Source organism: Geotrypetes seraphini, chromosome 10, assembly GCF_902459505.1.
Source record: "Geotrypetes seraphini chromosome 10, aGeoSer1.1, whole genome shotgun sequence".
NCBI classification, from domain to species: Eukaryota; Metazoa; Chordata; class Amphibia; order Gymnophiona; family Dermophiidae; genus Geotrypetes; species Geotrypetes seraphini.
In genome coordinates, this window is record NC_047093.1 from 68,306,264 (window position 1) to 68,324,421 (window position 18,158).

The 18,158-nt window shown below is 40.1% G+C and overlaps 1 protein-coding gene across 1 annotated transcript in view; it reads right to left on the reverse strand.

Annotated features, from left to right (window-relative positions):
• RALGPS1 (Ral GEF with PH domain and SH3 binding motif 1) overlaps positions 1-18,158 on the reverse strand; it is a 643,064-nt gene that overhangs the window by 15,742 nt on the left and 609,164 nt on the right. The window contains 4 exon segments of the mRNA XM_033960779.1: positions 479-570; positions 10,941-11,046; positions 16,633-16,725; positions 17,716-17,821. Of these exon segments, the coding sequence (XP_033816670.1) occupies positions 479-570; positions 10,941-11,046; positions 16,633-16,725; positions 17,716-17,821 (397 nt within the window).

Sequence of the window (18,158 nt, forward strand, 5' to 3'; positions counted from 1 at the left end):
CCCCCCCCCACTTTACTTAACAGACATTGCGCTGGCGTTGTGGGGGGTTTGGGGGGTTGTAACCCCCCACATTATACTTAAAACTGAACTTTTTCCCTAAAAAAACAGGCAAAAAGTTCGGTTTCAAGTATAATAAGGGGGGTTACAACCCCCCAAACCCCCCACAACGCCAGCGCAATGTCTGTTAAGTAAAGTGGAGGGGGTTTCCCACCAACACCCCCCGTCGGAACCCTTTAAAATAGTGCTTTTCTTCGGCGTGCCGTCAACCTTGCGCTCAGTTGTCGGCGTGCCGTTGTCTCGCGCAATTTTGTCTATGAACCCCATGTTCTGCCCCTGACATGCAGCCCCCCAATTACCACATGCATTCATGCCTAACACAGCCTAGTAAAGGGCCCCTTAGTACTGTTGGGAAATATTCTGGCTCAGATCATCAGCTTTGATACCACTTGCTGACAAAGATCACATCTTCTTTTATTACCTGAGGTCGGTTACTTTCGCACGCATCATCCAAATGTTTATGCCACAATATTGCATGGAACCTTGAACCAGTTTGAAACTTGTAAACATTGCCTGCAAAAATCAAAAAAACGAAGGGCGATTCAGTTTTGCTGGGTATTGATTTTTCTCATTATTCAATGCAATGACTTTAGGAAGTCCATTTTAAAACAATGGAAGCGGTAGACTAGGAAACGCATGCATTTTTAGACTGCAGGTGAAGAGGCAGATAACATCTTACTACACAAAATTAAAATGCAGAGAATCTTCCAATGTGTAGCACTGCAATACAATACCATGCAAATTCTATTTTGCAAAAGCTTTCTCTGATGAGGCTCAACATGAGAATACAGTCAGATAAGATACATATTTTTATAGTAAATAGTCTAATAAAAAACAATAAAGATTGAAAAAGGCAAGATTAAAACACAATCCAAATCAAACAATAAAAGCACAATATGGAAATAAAATAACATAAAATAATAATGACACAAAGTAAGGATAATATTAAATATGAGCAAATAAAACAGGCAATGTCAAAAATGATGAACGCAAATAAATAATAGCAACAGGAGTATATCTGATCTATCGTAACTAACCTCTCTTCAACTCACTGGAACCTAACTCATCTCCGAACTTGAATATAGTGAGGTCAATATTCAAATGAGTTAAAAAGAGATAGGTAAACAGCAAGGGAAAGAGAAAAATGCCTCGTTTCTCTTGATCATGGCCTTATAGGACTGGAGGACTAGCCTAGTAGTTAAAGCACTGGCTGACAACCAAGGAAGCCTGGCTCAATTCCCACTGTTGCTTCTTCTGATCATGGGCAAGCCACTTACAATCTTTTTACTAAACTGCGGTAGAGCTTTTTACCGTGGGCTGGTGAGATAAATGCTTCGACGCTTATTCAATTCCTTTGAGTGTAGGAGAATTTACCTCGCTGTCCCATGGTAAGAGCTATGCCGTGGTTTAGCAAAAGTCAGCATAAGTTTGTACCTAATGCAGTGGAGGGTTAAGTGCTCTGGGGACAGGGAAATGTCTAGTGTATCTCAATGTAACTCACCTTGAGCTACTACTGAAACATGTATGAGCTAAATTCAAATAAACAGTATAATAATTAGCACTCATAGGTCCAGGCACTGCTATTTAATAGTATTATGCAGACATCATGTCTGATTGCCTCTGTACTATCCAGTAGTGTTGGGGCGGTCCGGGAGCAGAGTTTGAAATTATACACAATAGCTGTCCTGTCAGGATAGCTATCCGGGTGCCAGAACTGAATATCAGTGGAACCCTGCTAACTTCCAGTGGCTGCCAAATACCCAGACATCTGGCGTTGGTATATTGATTACTTTCAAAAAATGTCCCAAAACATGCAAATAGGCAAAATCACTTAGGCCCTCTTTTACAAAGGTGTGCTAAGCGTTTTAGCACGCATTTAGCATGCGCTAACTGTTAACGCATGCACATGTTAGCGCGTGATCAGTGTGCACTAATATTTACCAAGAGCTAAAAAGCATAGCGTACCTTAGTAAAAGAGGGGGTTAGCTTCAGAAACTTCCCTACTCCGTTCTGGCAACAATTCAGCAAAACTAGAGACTTGCCCTTCTATTGGCCGGCCTGCAATCACCACACTGATCTCCAGGAGAGCTAAAGAAAGCACAGCAGCCAAAACTCTGCTCCCTAGCCCACCGGACCAGACCAGCTAGCAGACTCAATCCCAACCACAATCCTGCTGGGCCTGCAGAGTCTGCTCTCAGGCTGGATATATCTGATAAGAACCTGCATGAACCAGCCAACTAATTTAACTTAAGTTTTTCTCAGGTTCACTTAGGTTTAGATTTACTTAGGCTTTATTTAGGTTTGTTCGACTAGGACTTAGGCTTTATTTAGGTTTGTTTGACTAGGACTAAACTTTCTCTATTACTCACTCTAACATAATGGCACCTTTATACAAGGGTTCTTATGTTTTATTGGATCGGTTACAAAAGCTGGTCAGTTGATGCATTATACACCTTTCCTATCCCAGTCCTCACAAGGCCCCGCTTTACCAACTCAGATCCTCTTAGAACAACTAACCAAGTTCTATATGATTATTCTGAATGGGGTCCCTTCCACATCCCGAATGTACCCCCTTCAAAAAAACCTTGCAAACCTTATTGCAAAAAACAGCAGTCGCTGAGGAAGATCACCTACATTCTAACCACTGACCCTCCTGATCATCAAATCCTTCAAGGTTTCTACTTAAATATATGATCTATCAGGAATAAGGCACAACTGGTCAAAGACTGGTTAGAGGAGACCAACTCTCACTTTGTCCTCCTAACGGAAACATGGCTGATCACAGATAGCGACATTATTATTTGCAACTGTCTGCCCCCTGGGTTTAAAATTATATCTCAACCTAGAAGCAGGGGAAAAGGGGGAGGATTAGTCCTTCGAGACTTGTATCCTAGCTTCAAATTCCTCAGCGGACCTTGAAATCCTCTCTTGTAAACTATGGTCTGATCAGTTAAAAGATGGCTTAACAATTACCCTATTTTACATTCCCCCTAAGAAATGGCCCACTGCTAAGGATAATTTCTATGAATTCCTCCTCACAAACTGAATAACAGGCCCCTATAACCTACTGACTGGTGATCTGAATATCCACCTAGAGCAGACAGAGCAGGGTGACTCCAAAGAATTGCTATCCTTCATTTCCTCACTAGACTTCTTTGTGCTGGCCCCTGAAAAGACCCATAAAAAAGGCCATCAATTAGATCTAGTATCCTTTTCCTCCAAAGAACTAGTCAATCCCAAGATCCACTGGAAGCAAGCTACCTGGTCAGATTCTTTATGGTCCGACCACCAATTATGCAATTTCCAAATTAGCTGGCTAGTAAGACACTCGCCAAACAAACCCAAGAAGAAAAAAAGGAATAATAAAATGGTAGCTAGCACAGGCTTGGTGAACCTAGTGAAATTCTGATCACATTATGATATAACCTCTAGCCCAGATTCAGACTCCTTCTCGGTGGATTCATGGACTAACACGAGCACTCAGATTTTAAACAAAATAGCCCCCATTAAACCAAGAAAAGTGAGAAATAAGAATTTGGAAGGCTGGTACGACGCTGAGCTAGGAAACGTGAAATGAGAGTTACGGAAACTCTAAAGACTATGGTTGAAATCAAGAGATAGTGAAGGGAGATCGAATTTGAGACTAAAACTAAAAGAATACAAGAAACTAATAACAGAGAAACACACTAATTTCTACGCCCCAAAAATAGGTTCATCTAACACCAATAGTAGAAACCTCTTCAAATTAGTTAACAATTTTTATGATACTCAGGCCTTCTCCAGTTCCACCTTAGATTCCCCACCATCTGCAAACGCCTTGGCCAAATTTTTTAAGAACAAAATAAATAACTTAAGATCCACACTAACGGTCTCCACAACCAACCACTGGTCATATGCAGTTGCTCAACACAAAGATGGACCTAGGGTTAACATATCCTGGAATAACTTCACTACTCCGTCCTGGCAACAATTCAGCAAAACTTACATGAAATACGCTGACTCCTATTGCAGATTAAACTGCTGCCCACCAAACATTATGAAAGTTGCTCCAGTCACCTTCAAAGCCAAGCTATACTACTGGCTTTCCTCTCTATTGCAGACTGGTACATTTCCCCAAGGATATAGGCCAGATTTTGATCACACCAATTATAAAAAATCCTAAAGAATCTACTAAGCAGATATCTAATTACAGACCCATTGCGAGCACTCCCTTATTTGTAAAGCTGATGGAAGGTTTGGTCAATCAGGACTTAGCAATATATTTAGACAAATTCAGCATACTACACGACAACCAATCAGGCTTTCGATTGGGGTTCAGTACCGAAACTGTCATTGCTTCATTACTAGATTTCCTCCACAGCCTTTTCAGTCAAGGTAAAAGTGCTCTAGTTCTACAATTAGACTTAAGCAGTGCCTTCGATCTGGTCAATCATACCATTCTGATTGAATGTTTGATGTCAATTGGACTTTCAGGTAATGTATTAAAATGGTTTCAGGGCTTTTTAACTAAACGATTGTATCAAGTTTACAGTGATAATAAACAATCCAGTAGATGGGTAAACTCTTGCGGAGTGCTGCAGGGCTCCCCCTTTCTCCAACACAGTTTAACATTTACCTCGCCTCACTGGGGAACTTACTGCAAAGCTTAAAAGTCAAATTCTACATCTACGCAGACGACATCACTATAGTCATCCCCGTTACATCCCTGTTGTCTGAAACAAAGAATCACCTGTCATTTATTTTAAATCAGATCGGATTATGGATGATTGAATTCAAACTAAAACTCAACTCGGACAAAAAGAAATTTTTCTTAGCAAGCACAAATGACAAAATTGAAGACTCAACAATTTTTGTGAATGGTCAAGCCTTCCCTATTGAAGATTCCATAAAGATTCTGGGAGTGACCCTGGACCGACACCTTACCCTAAATGTACACACAGACTTTTTGGTTAGGAAATGCTTCTTGATCTTATGGAAACTCAGAACCATCAGAAAATATTTCAACGCAGTATTATTCCGCTTATTAGTTCAATCTTTCATTCTAAGCACATTTGACCACTACAACATCATCTAAACTAAAACTAAACTAAACTAAACCTTAGGTTTGTATACCGCACCATCTCCACAAGCGTAGAGCTCGGCACGGTTTACAGGGTTTAGGTTGAAAAGGAGCTACAATGAAGGTACCTATTTGGGTACCTTCAAAAAAAACCTACGACGACTCTGAATCATCCAAAATTCAGCTGTTCGACTGATTTTTGGATTGAGAAAATGGGAACACATCAGTCCCTACTATCAAAAACTTCAATGGCTGCCCTTGGAAGCACGAGTTTTGTTTAAATTATTTTGCCTTTGCTATAAATCAATTTTTGGCCTGACCCCTATGTATCTGGTTTCTCAATTCAATCTGGACAGTTCTATTAGGTCCACACACAGAATACATTTGTTCTCCTTTCCATCATTAAAGAACTGCCACTACGAAAGATTCCTGGACAGAACTCTTGCCTTTCAGGCAGGTAAATGGAACGACTGGCTGGCTAACATCAACCATTCCTCATCTTACCTCAATTTTAGAAAATCAATAAAAATGAATTTTTTAACCGATTGTAACCTATGATCTAGTGTATATCTTCTCCCAACCTGTACCTTATTTTCGACGACTTTGCATTGTAACTTCTTTGACATTGTATTGTAACTACTTTGATGACTTTGCATTGTAATTACTTTGCCTCAAACTATCACGGCTTTGGCGGTATATAAAAATAAAAATTATTATTATTATTACATTGAGTCTGCCAATTCATACTCCAATGTCCCATGTCCTAGATTCACTAGATGCGTATAAATAGTTTTGTTAAGATTGAGATAGAGTTTTTTTTATGACCAATGAAAGAAAACATAGCTGCTCTAGCTTTATTTAGCATGTTTATATTATGGAATGCTGAGGACTTTTTTCTTCACCTATTTTTCAATTTAATTTATTTATTCTCTGTTTGAGTCTCATTCAATGCACATTAGATTTCAAACCAAGGAGGATGTGCTGAATATTCTCTGTGTATTCATTCTCCTACTTTTTTTTTTTCATTTGTAAACAGGTATAGCTCAGTGCTGAATATCTGGGTATAAAAACACTGACCACCACAGGTTAATCTTCCTCTCAAAGCTTTTCCCCACAGACACGAAATGGGAGAAAACCTTTAATAAACAGGCCCCAAATTTGATTAAACTCCATGATAGGCCATCCCCCAGATTCTATAAATGGCACCCAATATTGTATGCTGAAGTTGTATGCTCAGCTTGAGTAATGAGCCATTAACTAGCTATAATTAGGCACTAGCAACCAATTATTGGCATTAATTGGCAACAATTTGGATTTGCATTCACCCTTTATAGAATACTGTTCAGCGCCAATTTTTTTGGCACCAAATTTTAAGTAATAATAGATAAGGGAGCAAACTTAATACTTACAGCATGTTTGCTAATGATGAATTGCAAAAGGGTATGATCTAGGAAAATAATTCTTAACAAATAGCAAGCCTCAAAACCAGGAAACTGGCTTCAAAATAAACCAGAACAGTAAAAAAACAACAACAAACAAACAAAAACCCAACCCTCCACAATATTGTAGGAGAAAAAGAATGTTCTACATAACCTGACTTCCTAATTTCAAATCGGAACCTATGCCAGGGGTGTCAAAGTGCCTCCTGGAGGGCTGCAATCCAGTCGGGTTTTCAGGATTTCCCCAATGAATATGCATGAGATCTATTAACATACAATGAAAGCAAATAGATCTCATGCATATTCATTGAGGAAATCCTGAAAACCCAACTGGATTGCGGACCTCGAGGAGGGACTTTGACACCCCTGCCATATGTCAAGAGGCCAGTTTATACAAGACCAAAATATAAGAGATCATGCAAAGTATGCCTTCATCTGTACGCCAGTTCTAGCGACCTGTATTTGTTATACATGTTGCCTAGTTAGGTACTGTTTAACAATAAAATGTTCATTTCAAAATCTTTGTTGCTCAGAGCTCGGGGGGTACTCAGTTGAAAGTTTTTCAATCTAGGGTAGGGATGTCAAAGTTTCTCCTCAAGGGCCGCAATCCAGTCGGGTTTCAGGATTTCCCCAATGAATATGCATGAGATCTATTAGCATACAATGAAAGCAAATAGATCTCGTTTGCAATTTGTATCCCAGAAAGTACTTTTTCTATTCTTCTTACATCTCATACACTCATTGTATGCATCTCGTTGTAAACATCTCTTACTTCTTGTTGTAAACATCTCTTACTCTCATTGTATGTAACTTGTTGTAAACCGCTTTGAACTTATGGTATAGCGGTATATAAGAAATAAAATTATTATTATTATTATATTCATTGTGGAAATCCTGAAAACCCGACTGGATTGTGACCCTCCAGGAGGGACTTTGACACCCCTGTCCTATGCAAAGCACCAGCAGTTTAACAAAATGTCACTGTAATCCCCTCAGGAATACAAACATTTATCTTAATATCCTGAATACCTATCAAGCTTCAGGAGAAATATGACAGATGTATTTCTCCTGAAGCAGCGGGAAGCCACGAAACAAGGGGCCCTTGTCGGGGTTGTTTTTCCTCTCTGGCTGGCTTTGGATTTATAAGACTGCTTGAAAGAAGTTATTTGGATCCGATGTGGTGATTTTTTTTAACTCAAGGGATATTCAGGATATTAAGAAAAGTTTTTCTATGCCTGAGGGGATTACAGTGACATTTTGTTGAACGGTTGGTGCTTTGCATAGGGTGGTTCTGATTTGAAATTAAGAAATTGGGTTTCTGTAGACCAGCCTTTTTCTTCTACAATATTGTGGAGGTTTGGTGGGGTTTATTTTACTGTTCTGTTTTTCCCAAATGTTAAAAGCAAGCAATGTTATGAGCTGGGCTTCTGATTCTAACAATGGTTAATTTTGAAGTCCGTTTCCTGGTTTTGAGGCTTGCTATTTGTTAAAAATGATTTTCCCGGATCACCCCGGATCACCATCATTAGCAAACTTAATATTTAGATCAAATTTTAAGTGCCATTTATAGAATTTAACTGGAAAATAAATCCCAATATTCAGCTGGCGACAATCGGCATTTTTTTAAAAGTACACAGTTGCAGAATCACCCTACAGTCTTATTTTATAGATTTAAAGGATATGGGATTTGATTTATGACTTTTCAGTAGTAGCCACTGTTCCCTCTGAATGAGAATCCTCCATCTACAATACTACCAGAGGGGGGTGCTGTTTCACTATCACATTTTCAATAATGAGGGTTCCATCTGTACCTAATATGGAAATCTATCTGTACCTAACAATTGAAAACACAATATTGAACACCACCCGATACTGGCAGCAATGCAGCTGAAGGATATTCAGCTTAAAGAGAACAGTAGTAGCTCAAGGCAAATTACATTCAGGTACACTGGGTAGAAAGCAGTGTTAAATTTAACCACCTGGATACATGTATAAAAGCTGAATACCACTGCTTTACATATACATACTGGCAGCATTTCTGGTTTATTTTTTTTTTTGGAGTTGCCACCTCTCCAAATAGCAGCACTGAATAACTGTACTTTTTAAGCCATATAGCTAGCATTTAGAACCTCCCCTGTCAGATCTGAATACCGTGTTGTGTATTTCTATCATAGTAAATCATCCAGTAATTTTGATGACACTTGTGCTGTCTCAGCACTTTCCTCCTGCTTCTGTAGGTAGGTTTCCAACTTAATGAGACTCGGCCTCTATCAACAGTATAGCACCAGGAGCCTGCATTTGTAATAACCTCAGGGCTCCTCCCTCCTTTTCTGCCTTGTCTTCATATCTTGTTCAGCCAACATAGTAATATTCTTGACCAGGATCATGGAGTCTAGGCCTCTGTAAGCTTGCATCCTGAATTTCATCACCCATTTCACTGTAACATCCCAGCTCTAGCCTGCAAAAGGAGGAGGATCCAGCCTGTGGAATCCTCCTGAGCAGAACCATATGACCCTGCTGCCAGGCCTTTACATATAGTTTAGTTACAAAGTAGAGAATGACACGGTGGTGGTTTATCCGCGGCCACCGCATTTTAGCCGCGGGTCACCCGCCGAAATGGGGAACGAAAACTAGCAGTCGCTGCGGTGACGGGGACAAGGCCATTCACCGCCCGTGGGGCGGTGAATGGTCTTGTTCCCGCAGTGAGGCATGAAGGATCGCGCAGTCCCCGCACCACACACCCGCCTGCCCAATCGATCCTAGTGTTTAGCCAGCTCTCTCCCTTCTCCTCACCTTAGTTTGTAGGTTTTCTTTTTCGGCGACCCGCACACTATCAGAGAGCCGCGCACCCGCGCACCTGCTCAGTTTCGATCTTCTGCTCTGATGCAACCGGAAACAGGAAGTTGTAGCAGAGCAGAAGATTGAACACTGAGCAGCCGCGCGTGCGCGGCTCTTTGGGAAAGCGTGCATGTCGCCGAAAAACAAAACCTACAAACTAAGGTGAGGAGAAGGGAGAGAGCTGGCTAAACAGTAGGATCCATTGGGCAGGCGGGTGGTGGCTGCGGGGACCGTGCTATTGCTCGTGTTCCCGGCTCAAATTGGAAGGAGGGAGTGAAAGGGAAAAGGATTCTAGGCCAAGGGGATGAAGACGGAAAGAAAAACCCACAGCAGGAAAGAAAGGGAAGGACAGGCAGGTGAGCCAGATGCTAGAAGCAAGGGGGGGGGAGGGGAAGAAAGAGGGAAAAAAGCTAGATGGGGTTGAAAAGAAGAGACACACTGGTATGGAAGAGGAAGATAGGGGAAATCTGGACACAGGAAGGTAACAGAAAGAGGGGAAATTATGTGCATGGGGCATAGGGACAGTGACATAAAGGGGACATGCCATGGGGATGGTATATGGACACAGGGGGGGGGGGGGCAATGGCAGATACATAGGGGAGATATTAGAAATGGGGAAAATAGCACAGAAGCGAGATGGTTTGTGGGGATGGGACAGGGACCGAGCTTGCAGGCTCCAGTGGCTTGCACAAATTACATTGTAACGTGCCATGAAAATAAGAGGGAGGAAGGTAGATAGATAGGCCACGTGAGAGGAGCTGAAGGGTAGTAGAAAGGAACAGATGGTAAAGGAGGGAGGGAAGGGTGGTGGTGGAAAAGATAGGACAGACATTGAAGGAGGGTGGAGAGGAACAGACTCCAAAGGGAAATGTGGAAGACAGAGTGGGAAGAAGACAGATGCCAGACTATGGGGGAGCGGAGGGAAGAAGATGGGTGCTAGACCAATTGGAGGGGGTGGGGGGTGAAGGGAGAGGCACAGTAACAGCAAGTGGAAGACGCAGAGAGAAGACACACAGTGGATGGAAGGAATTGAATGAGAAGATGTGGAAAGCAGAAACCAGACAACAAAGGTAGAAAAAAAAATTATATTTATTTATTTATTTTTTGCTTTAGGATAAAATAGTATATTAGTTGTGTTGATAAAAATTTATAAACAAAGCCCTGCCAGCTGAACATCTCTTTCTCTAGTTCAGCAGCAGGAACTTTGATTTATAAGAAAGGAATAAGCTAAATATTACAGTACTAAGGCTTATATGGATGCAGCGGGGACGGTGACGGGGCGGTGAATGGGATGGCAGGGGCGGTGACGGGGCGGTGAAAGGGATGGCGGTGACGGTGACGGGGCGGTGAAGGGAACGGCGGTGACGGGGCGGTGCAGAGGATGGTGGGCCGGTGACGGGGACAGATTTTTTTCCCCGTGTCATTCTCTATTACAAAGCACATCAAGCCTTGCCATGGCTGGTATAAAATCATTTGTATTTAAATAGACATCTCTTTTATAAACAGTTCAAATAATAGAAAGAAAATGAATTTGTCCAAACCAGTACCTTTATCAGGGTTATTTAACTGGAACACATTGGGATGATCTGGATCATCCGGTAGCACCACCATCCAACCTACAACTGAGACTTTTTTACTGGGTGTCGATTTATACTGCAATAGAGAAAAACAAGACAGAGAGACTAAGCTATGATATGCTAGCACAGTCTTATATCATCTCAAACCAGGCAGGGTCAAATTTGCTCAGTATGGGGACAGAAGTCCTCCAAATAATCTTTCATAAATAATTTCATCGAATAACATTCCCTTTCAGCAACTACAGAAGTGATTCTCCACCATGAATTAAACAGGCAATTTTATAACGAATTTTCCACATGTAAAGCACGTTTTACATGTAGACAATGGCTCTTATAAAATTGAGAAGGAGAATAAATATGCAAAAAGTAGACATGCCAAAAGATAGTAGCTACTTTTATGCAATCTGAGGCATATTCAGTAAAGTTAGGTGCCTAACTTACACCACCTACCCTCCTTTTACAAAGCTGTGCTAGGCTTTTTTTTAATCACTGGCCAGGGTGGTATTAGCGCTGACGCGCATAGAATTCCTATGAGCATGAGAGCTAATACTACCATGACCGGTGATAAAAAAGCCTAACGCGGCTTCGTAAAAGGTATGTGTATGTGTGTGTGTGGGGGGGGGGGGGAGGGGGGTTAATTAGTAAATAGGCTTCAATTAACAAACTCATTACTGAAAAAAAATAAAAATTGGGCGATGCTTACCTATCTACAAAAGACAGGCACCACCAAAGAGTATGTGTTTAGGGATGGAGAAGTTCATAGATGCCACTAAGCACGATTCTCTAAATGACTTAGGCGCCCATAATGTAGGCCTTTAAAACCCTGGCCTACATTACAGGCACCTAAGTTTTAAGTTATGTGCAGACAGGTGTGATTCTGTAAAAGGCGCCTAAGCGTGATTGACATGTGATTGGCATCTAAAAAAAATAGGCGCTTTTTACAGAATTTCTCCCTCTATGTGCAGGCATCTCTGAAGGTGTGGTTTGGATAAATCAGGTGGCTGTGCAACGTATGCCATATTTGATAAAACACATGTGTGAGAGAATCTGTTAGGATCAGTTCTGAGAGCCTATTTTTTTACAGGCACATACTATAGGTGCCAATGTTGCCTTTATAAAATACTGCAAACAAATCCAATCTAATCTAATCAGGATTTCTTAATCACTCTTTTCCAGTGCAGGTTCAAAGTGATTTGCAGGATAAGAGGCCTATGTAACAGCCTGGGGAAATTTATAATATAAGGATGAAGAAGGTTATATTATTTAGAGCAGTGGTCTCAAACTCAAATCCTTTACTGGGCCACATTTTGGATTTGGCAGTACTTGGAGGGCCGCAGAAAAAAAATAGTTAATGTCTTATTAAAGAAATGACAATTTTGCATGAGGTAAATCTCTTTATAGTTTATAAATCTTTCCTTTTGGCTAAGTTTTAATAATAATATTGTAATTTATAGCTAAAGAGATATGATCAATAAACTGTTTTAATTTACTTTTGTGATTATGATAAACATACCAAGGGCCTCAAAATAGTACCTGGCGGGCCACGAGTTTGAGACCACTGATTTAGAGGAACAAAGATATAAAGTTTCGAGGGGGTTACATAGTTGCAGGAAGGTTACACTGTAGCTGGGTTACATCATGGAGGAGGGTTACATTAACACAGGAGAATTGGAACATTGTTGGAGAGGGTGTGTACACAAAAAAATCCAATTTAACTGCAGTGATATGTCAAACAACGAACAAAAGGAAAAACTGCAGAGATGATGTACAAGATGCCAAGTCTTTATTCAACAAGCATTACTTAAACATGAAAAGTTTGTATCCAAGATATGGTCCAAAAGGGTGATGAACCGGGATCCGACATGGTCCGTTTTTCGAAAGAATCTCCTTCCTCACAAGTCCTAAAAGCATATAAACCACATTCTGGGGTACCCTACGGAATACAACTGGATAGCAAGGCGATATCATAGACTGATAAACGAGTCAAGTTGGCTCCTTCGCAGTCTACGATATCGCCTTTCTTTCCAGTTGTATTCCGTAGAGTACCCCAGAATGTGGTTTATATACTTTTAGAACCCATGAGGAAGGAGATTCTTTCAAAACATGGACCGTGTCGGGTCCCAGTTCATCACCCTTTTGGACCATATCTTGGATACAAACTGTGCATATGCATATCCCATGGAGAAAAGATCTTAAATTTTCATCACAGATACTCCTAAATAACATCCCTCTCCAAATAGTAATTACAACAAAAATATTGGGAGTAACACTAGATCAGGAACTCTCTTATCATAACCAAATTAGTTCAGTAGTTAAAAATTGTTTTTATAAGTTACGTCTTATCAGATCATTATCAAAAGTTCTAAAACCTGAAGCTCTCAACATTTTAATCCACTCATTAATCATTTCTAGGCTAGATTATTGCAATACTTTATACCAAGGCATAACCAATAAAGAAATAAGAAGGTTACAGATAATACAAAATACAGCAATAAAAATTATTACAAATTCAAAAAAATGTGACCACGTTACGTCACTTTTACAAGCTGCACATTGGCCACCAATCACACATAGAATATCTTTTAAAATCTTACTGTTTGTCATATTTATAAAATGGAGAGAGTGCTTGCTATATAGCAAGGAAATTATAATAGTTTCCAAAAGATTTGGGGGCCATTGATTGCATATTCTAATGATTAGACACCTTGGACACCTTTTTATTACATAGGACTATATTTAATGTGGGGATGGGGAGGTATGTTATGTGATTTAATGGGTTTATTCCTGATGAATGGGATGGGTGGGGGAGGGGTCTTTTTTATATGCATTTGACAATAATTGTTAGAATGTCAAGTGATTTGTACGAATTATCTGATTGAATTTTGTACACTTGTTGCAAGAGTTAAAACTGAATAAAGAATTAAAAAAAAAAAAATCTTACTGTTAACTTTTAAAATTCAACAATCACATGCGCCGATATTTTTGGATTGTCATTTGATACCGTATTCTTCATCTAGGGCACTCAGATCAACACAGCAACATTTATTAACTATTCCTTCTCTAAAAATAATAGGGACCAGGAGATCTACTATTTTCTCGGTCATAGCACCCCAGCTTTGGAATAATTTACCATTATATCTATGTAATGAACCCTCCTTAGAAAAATTCAAGCGCTCCTTAAAAAGCTTTCTGTACAAGGACGCATTCAAAACATAGACAGCATAACTTACCAAGTACTAAATCTTTAGACTTTAATGAATCTTATGAGTAGGTCGCCAAATTATTCTTTATTTTACTTTATTTTCTTCTTATGTGCTCCCACCATATGTGTTCTTCCTTAAATGTTTCTTTTTCTTTCCTTAAAGATTGTAGTTCATCCCCCTTGCCTTTTGTACCAGTTTGTATTAGAACGTATATAATTTGTATACAATGTCTTGTTTTGTCCTCCCCCTTTTTTATTTTTATTTTTTTTAAAATTGTTATAAGCATTGAAATATATGATATTGCGTAGATGACAAATCTTAATAAACTTGAAACTATACAAAATAAGGCCACTTTTAGCATTTTGCTTGTTATTCTGCATGAAATTACTGAAGCTGGTACTTTGTTTATACATTAGTTTTAATATGTGGCACTGTAGGAGCAATTCTATAACACGGCTCCTGCATTTACACACCACCTTTGAAAGGTCACTTTGGGCAGCCACAAAACTTAGAGACTTGAAGAAAGCACAGATGTTTATTCAGCATATGCGGACCCCTGAGCCCCAAGCTGGCTTCAGAAGTCCCGAAACCAGGAAGTTACAGAAATACATTCTTCTGGCTATACAATTGAATTCTAGAAAAAACTTTTCACGTGTTACTTTTCTTAACAATCATTGGTCCTAAGCTCACACTAGCAGGTCACTTATCTAAGCTTTGCAGTCTTTCTGTTACATGTCGTTTATGCTGAGATAGCCATAAGAAGCTAGAATGCCCAAGCTAAAACACCCAGTACAGGCAGGCTAGAACATGAGATAAGTTAGGTCTAAACATAATTCAGCATTTTATTAAAGAGAAAACTTAGTTCAACACTTAGGAAAACCAGTCCCAGACTCCTTCACCTTAAGTGTGAAAGTGTGCAGAATGCTGTCACCTTTGCAGGCAGATGTATACTTATGCATGTAAGTGGCACCAGAGCAATTAAGTGCTATTCTGTACTGTGTCACAGATTGCTTCTATAAGGATTACCGTTACTAGGGAGTGAACACCTACTACCCTGCTACCAGTTCAGTTCTCAGAATCTCTATTGATGCTCTAACCTGATATAATATATAAGGCCTTAATCTAAGTAGGGAAAGTGGTTGTTGACAAATTGGACACTTTGAGGGAGATTCTATAAAAGATGCCTAAAGATAGGCACAAAATAGGCACATAAATAAATAGGTGCCTAAGTTAGGCATCCAACTTAATTAGTAAATTGGCTTCAATTATGAGCTTTAATAAGCTCATAATTGAAAAAAATAAAAGTTAATTGGATGTTAGGTGCCTATCTTCTTAAGCACGAATCTACATAAGATGGGTGCCTATCTTATGACACTTGACTCCAAAGTAGGCATGTTTAGGGGCAGAGAAGGCGCCATTAAGCCCGATTCTCTAAAGTACTTAAGCGCTTATATTGTAGACTTTTAACACCCTGGCCTACATTGTAGGCACCTTAGGCCCTCTTTTACAAAGGCACGCTAAGCGTTTTAGCGTGCTAACGTGTCCATAGGATAACATGCACCTTTGTAAAAGAGGGGGGGTAAGTTTTAGATAGACATAATTCTGTAATGGGTGCCTAAGTGTGAGTGACATGAAATAGGTGTCTAAATTTAGATGCCTATGTTTTTAGGCACCCAATTACAGGATCTGTCTGTTTCTTACTATTTTTTTGTTTCAGCCAGTGGTATAGTAGGTGAGGGGGGGAGGTAGTCTGCCCTGGGCGCCATATTAGTGGGGGCGCCGGCACCCTTCCTCCTCTCCGCTGCCCCTGCCTCTTCCTAGCCTCCCCTCTACGCACGCGCTCCCCTTCTCTTCTCCCAAACCTCTAGCTGGAGTTGTTTGCGATGGTCAATGACATGCTCTTTGCAACCCGTTGACGTTACTTCTGGGCGCTGCGCATAGGAAGTGATATCAGAGGGAGAGCCGATGGAGTCACGAGGAGCAACAACTTCAACTAGAGGTACAAAGGAAGGGAAGAGGGTGGGGCGCCACTGCCCCAGACGCTTATCACCCTTGCTACGTCACTGCTTTCAGCCAGTAGACAAAAGTCAAAAAACTACCTCTGTAACATGGGATATTTCCCATAAGATACTTCTCTCTTGACTTTTGGCAGACATCCACTAGGCACCTTGGGGGAACTGGACTCAAAACTCATCATCCTTGTGTCTAGTATTTAACTTCTAGGGCTCCTTTTATCAAGCCGCGCTAGCGGGGTTAATGCGTGCGACATTTCATCACGCGTTAACCCCTGCACTGGCCTAAAAACTACTGCCTGCTCAAGGGAGGCGGTAGCGGCTAGCGCGGCCGGCAGTTTAGTGCGCGGTATTACGTGTGTTAAACCACTAGCGCAGCTTGATAAAAGGAGCCCTAGTATAGTTTTCTAGGTTAAAAATAATCCAACAGGTCAGCAGCTTCCTTACGTGTTTTCTTTCAGTGCCTCTTAAAGCCTTTGCAGCAAAATACAGAAGAGTTGATCCTGAAAGCATAATCCAGTACCTAGTCCATGAAGCCAACTGAAGAAGAAAATAACAAGAAGAACTGAGTTAGAATCCTGTCAATTACTATGAAATGGAATATGTTTACAATTTATTGTTTAAAGAATATCATATATCCGTGTGATTGTCATCCATGAATGCCAGTATTATTTACAAAAAGAACTCACCAAACAGCTTGGCAAATATATTGACTGTATGTGGTTGACACCCATATTGACACAGTTCAATCCTCATTGCTCTACAATAGTTTTGCCTATTTAGAACATGCTTATTTATAGAGGTTTGCTGCCCCCACTAGTACCTGGCCAAAACCCAAGGTGAAGCAATATTCCATGCTACCGATCCAGGGCAAGCAGTGGCTTCCCCCATGTCTTTCTCAATAACAGTCTATGGACTTTTCCTCCAGGAACTTGTCCAAACCATTCTTACAACCAGCTACGCTATCCGCTCTTATCACATCCTCTGGCACCAAGCAACAGCTCCTGAAGCACTTCTGAGGCTTTTCCTACCCCTTAGTTTTTGTTGGTTACTTTGGTATAAGGTTGCTATGTCAGAGGAGCCAGTGATGAGATGGTAATAAGTGTGTGTGTACAGAGGTTATTTGGAGTGATATATAGAATTTGTTTTTTACATTGTCCCTACATATCTATATATATATATATATATATATATATATATATATATATTGTTTGAACATTAGAACAAGGCTATTAACTTGGAAAAGTGTCCATTTTTTTGGCTGTGGTAGAAACAGGCTTGGTGTAATAAGCTCTCTAGGGATCTCCAGACCTCCGTGCAAGTACGGTAAATAACTCGCCCTGGTTCACTCAGCTATTATTCTCTTGTCTAGATGGCTACATAATCATAGCAAACACACCTGATTACAGTACATTATAAACAGAAGCATCCTAAATGCCAAATATCAGTTTCTTTGTTGTCTGGTTCTAGTAGAAAAAAAATATCCTGGAGCAAAAATGAGCCTAAGCAGGGTGAGGAAACTTCACTTACTGTCGGTTTTCTCCCTTCTTTCAGCAATGTTTTTCTTTTCACAGGTCCTTCCATGGTAATGACTCCTGAGGAGCTCCCCAATGTGCAGCTACATGCTCCTGTTGGACTAAAAAAAAAAATTGAACCAGTCATTCCATTATATTCTCAATTACATTTGACATTACTTTACAGAGATTGAGTTGTATTGGCTTTAGGGTCCTGCCAATCAATTAGAATGAGATAAATTATTAAGTAGGATGACAATTCCTCATTTCACTGTATTTATCCAGGTTAGATAGATTTCTACTATTTGGGGTTATGCTGTTTCTAATTTTGTAGCCATTTTGAGAAAAAAAAAGAATCATCAGAACATTTAAGAAGTGATGGGATGGGAAACTGTAAAACGCTTAGAATGAAATTGAGATAAGCTTGTTCATTATTGTAAGCTTTCTTTCTGGTTTTCC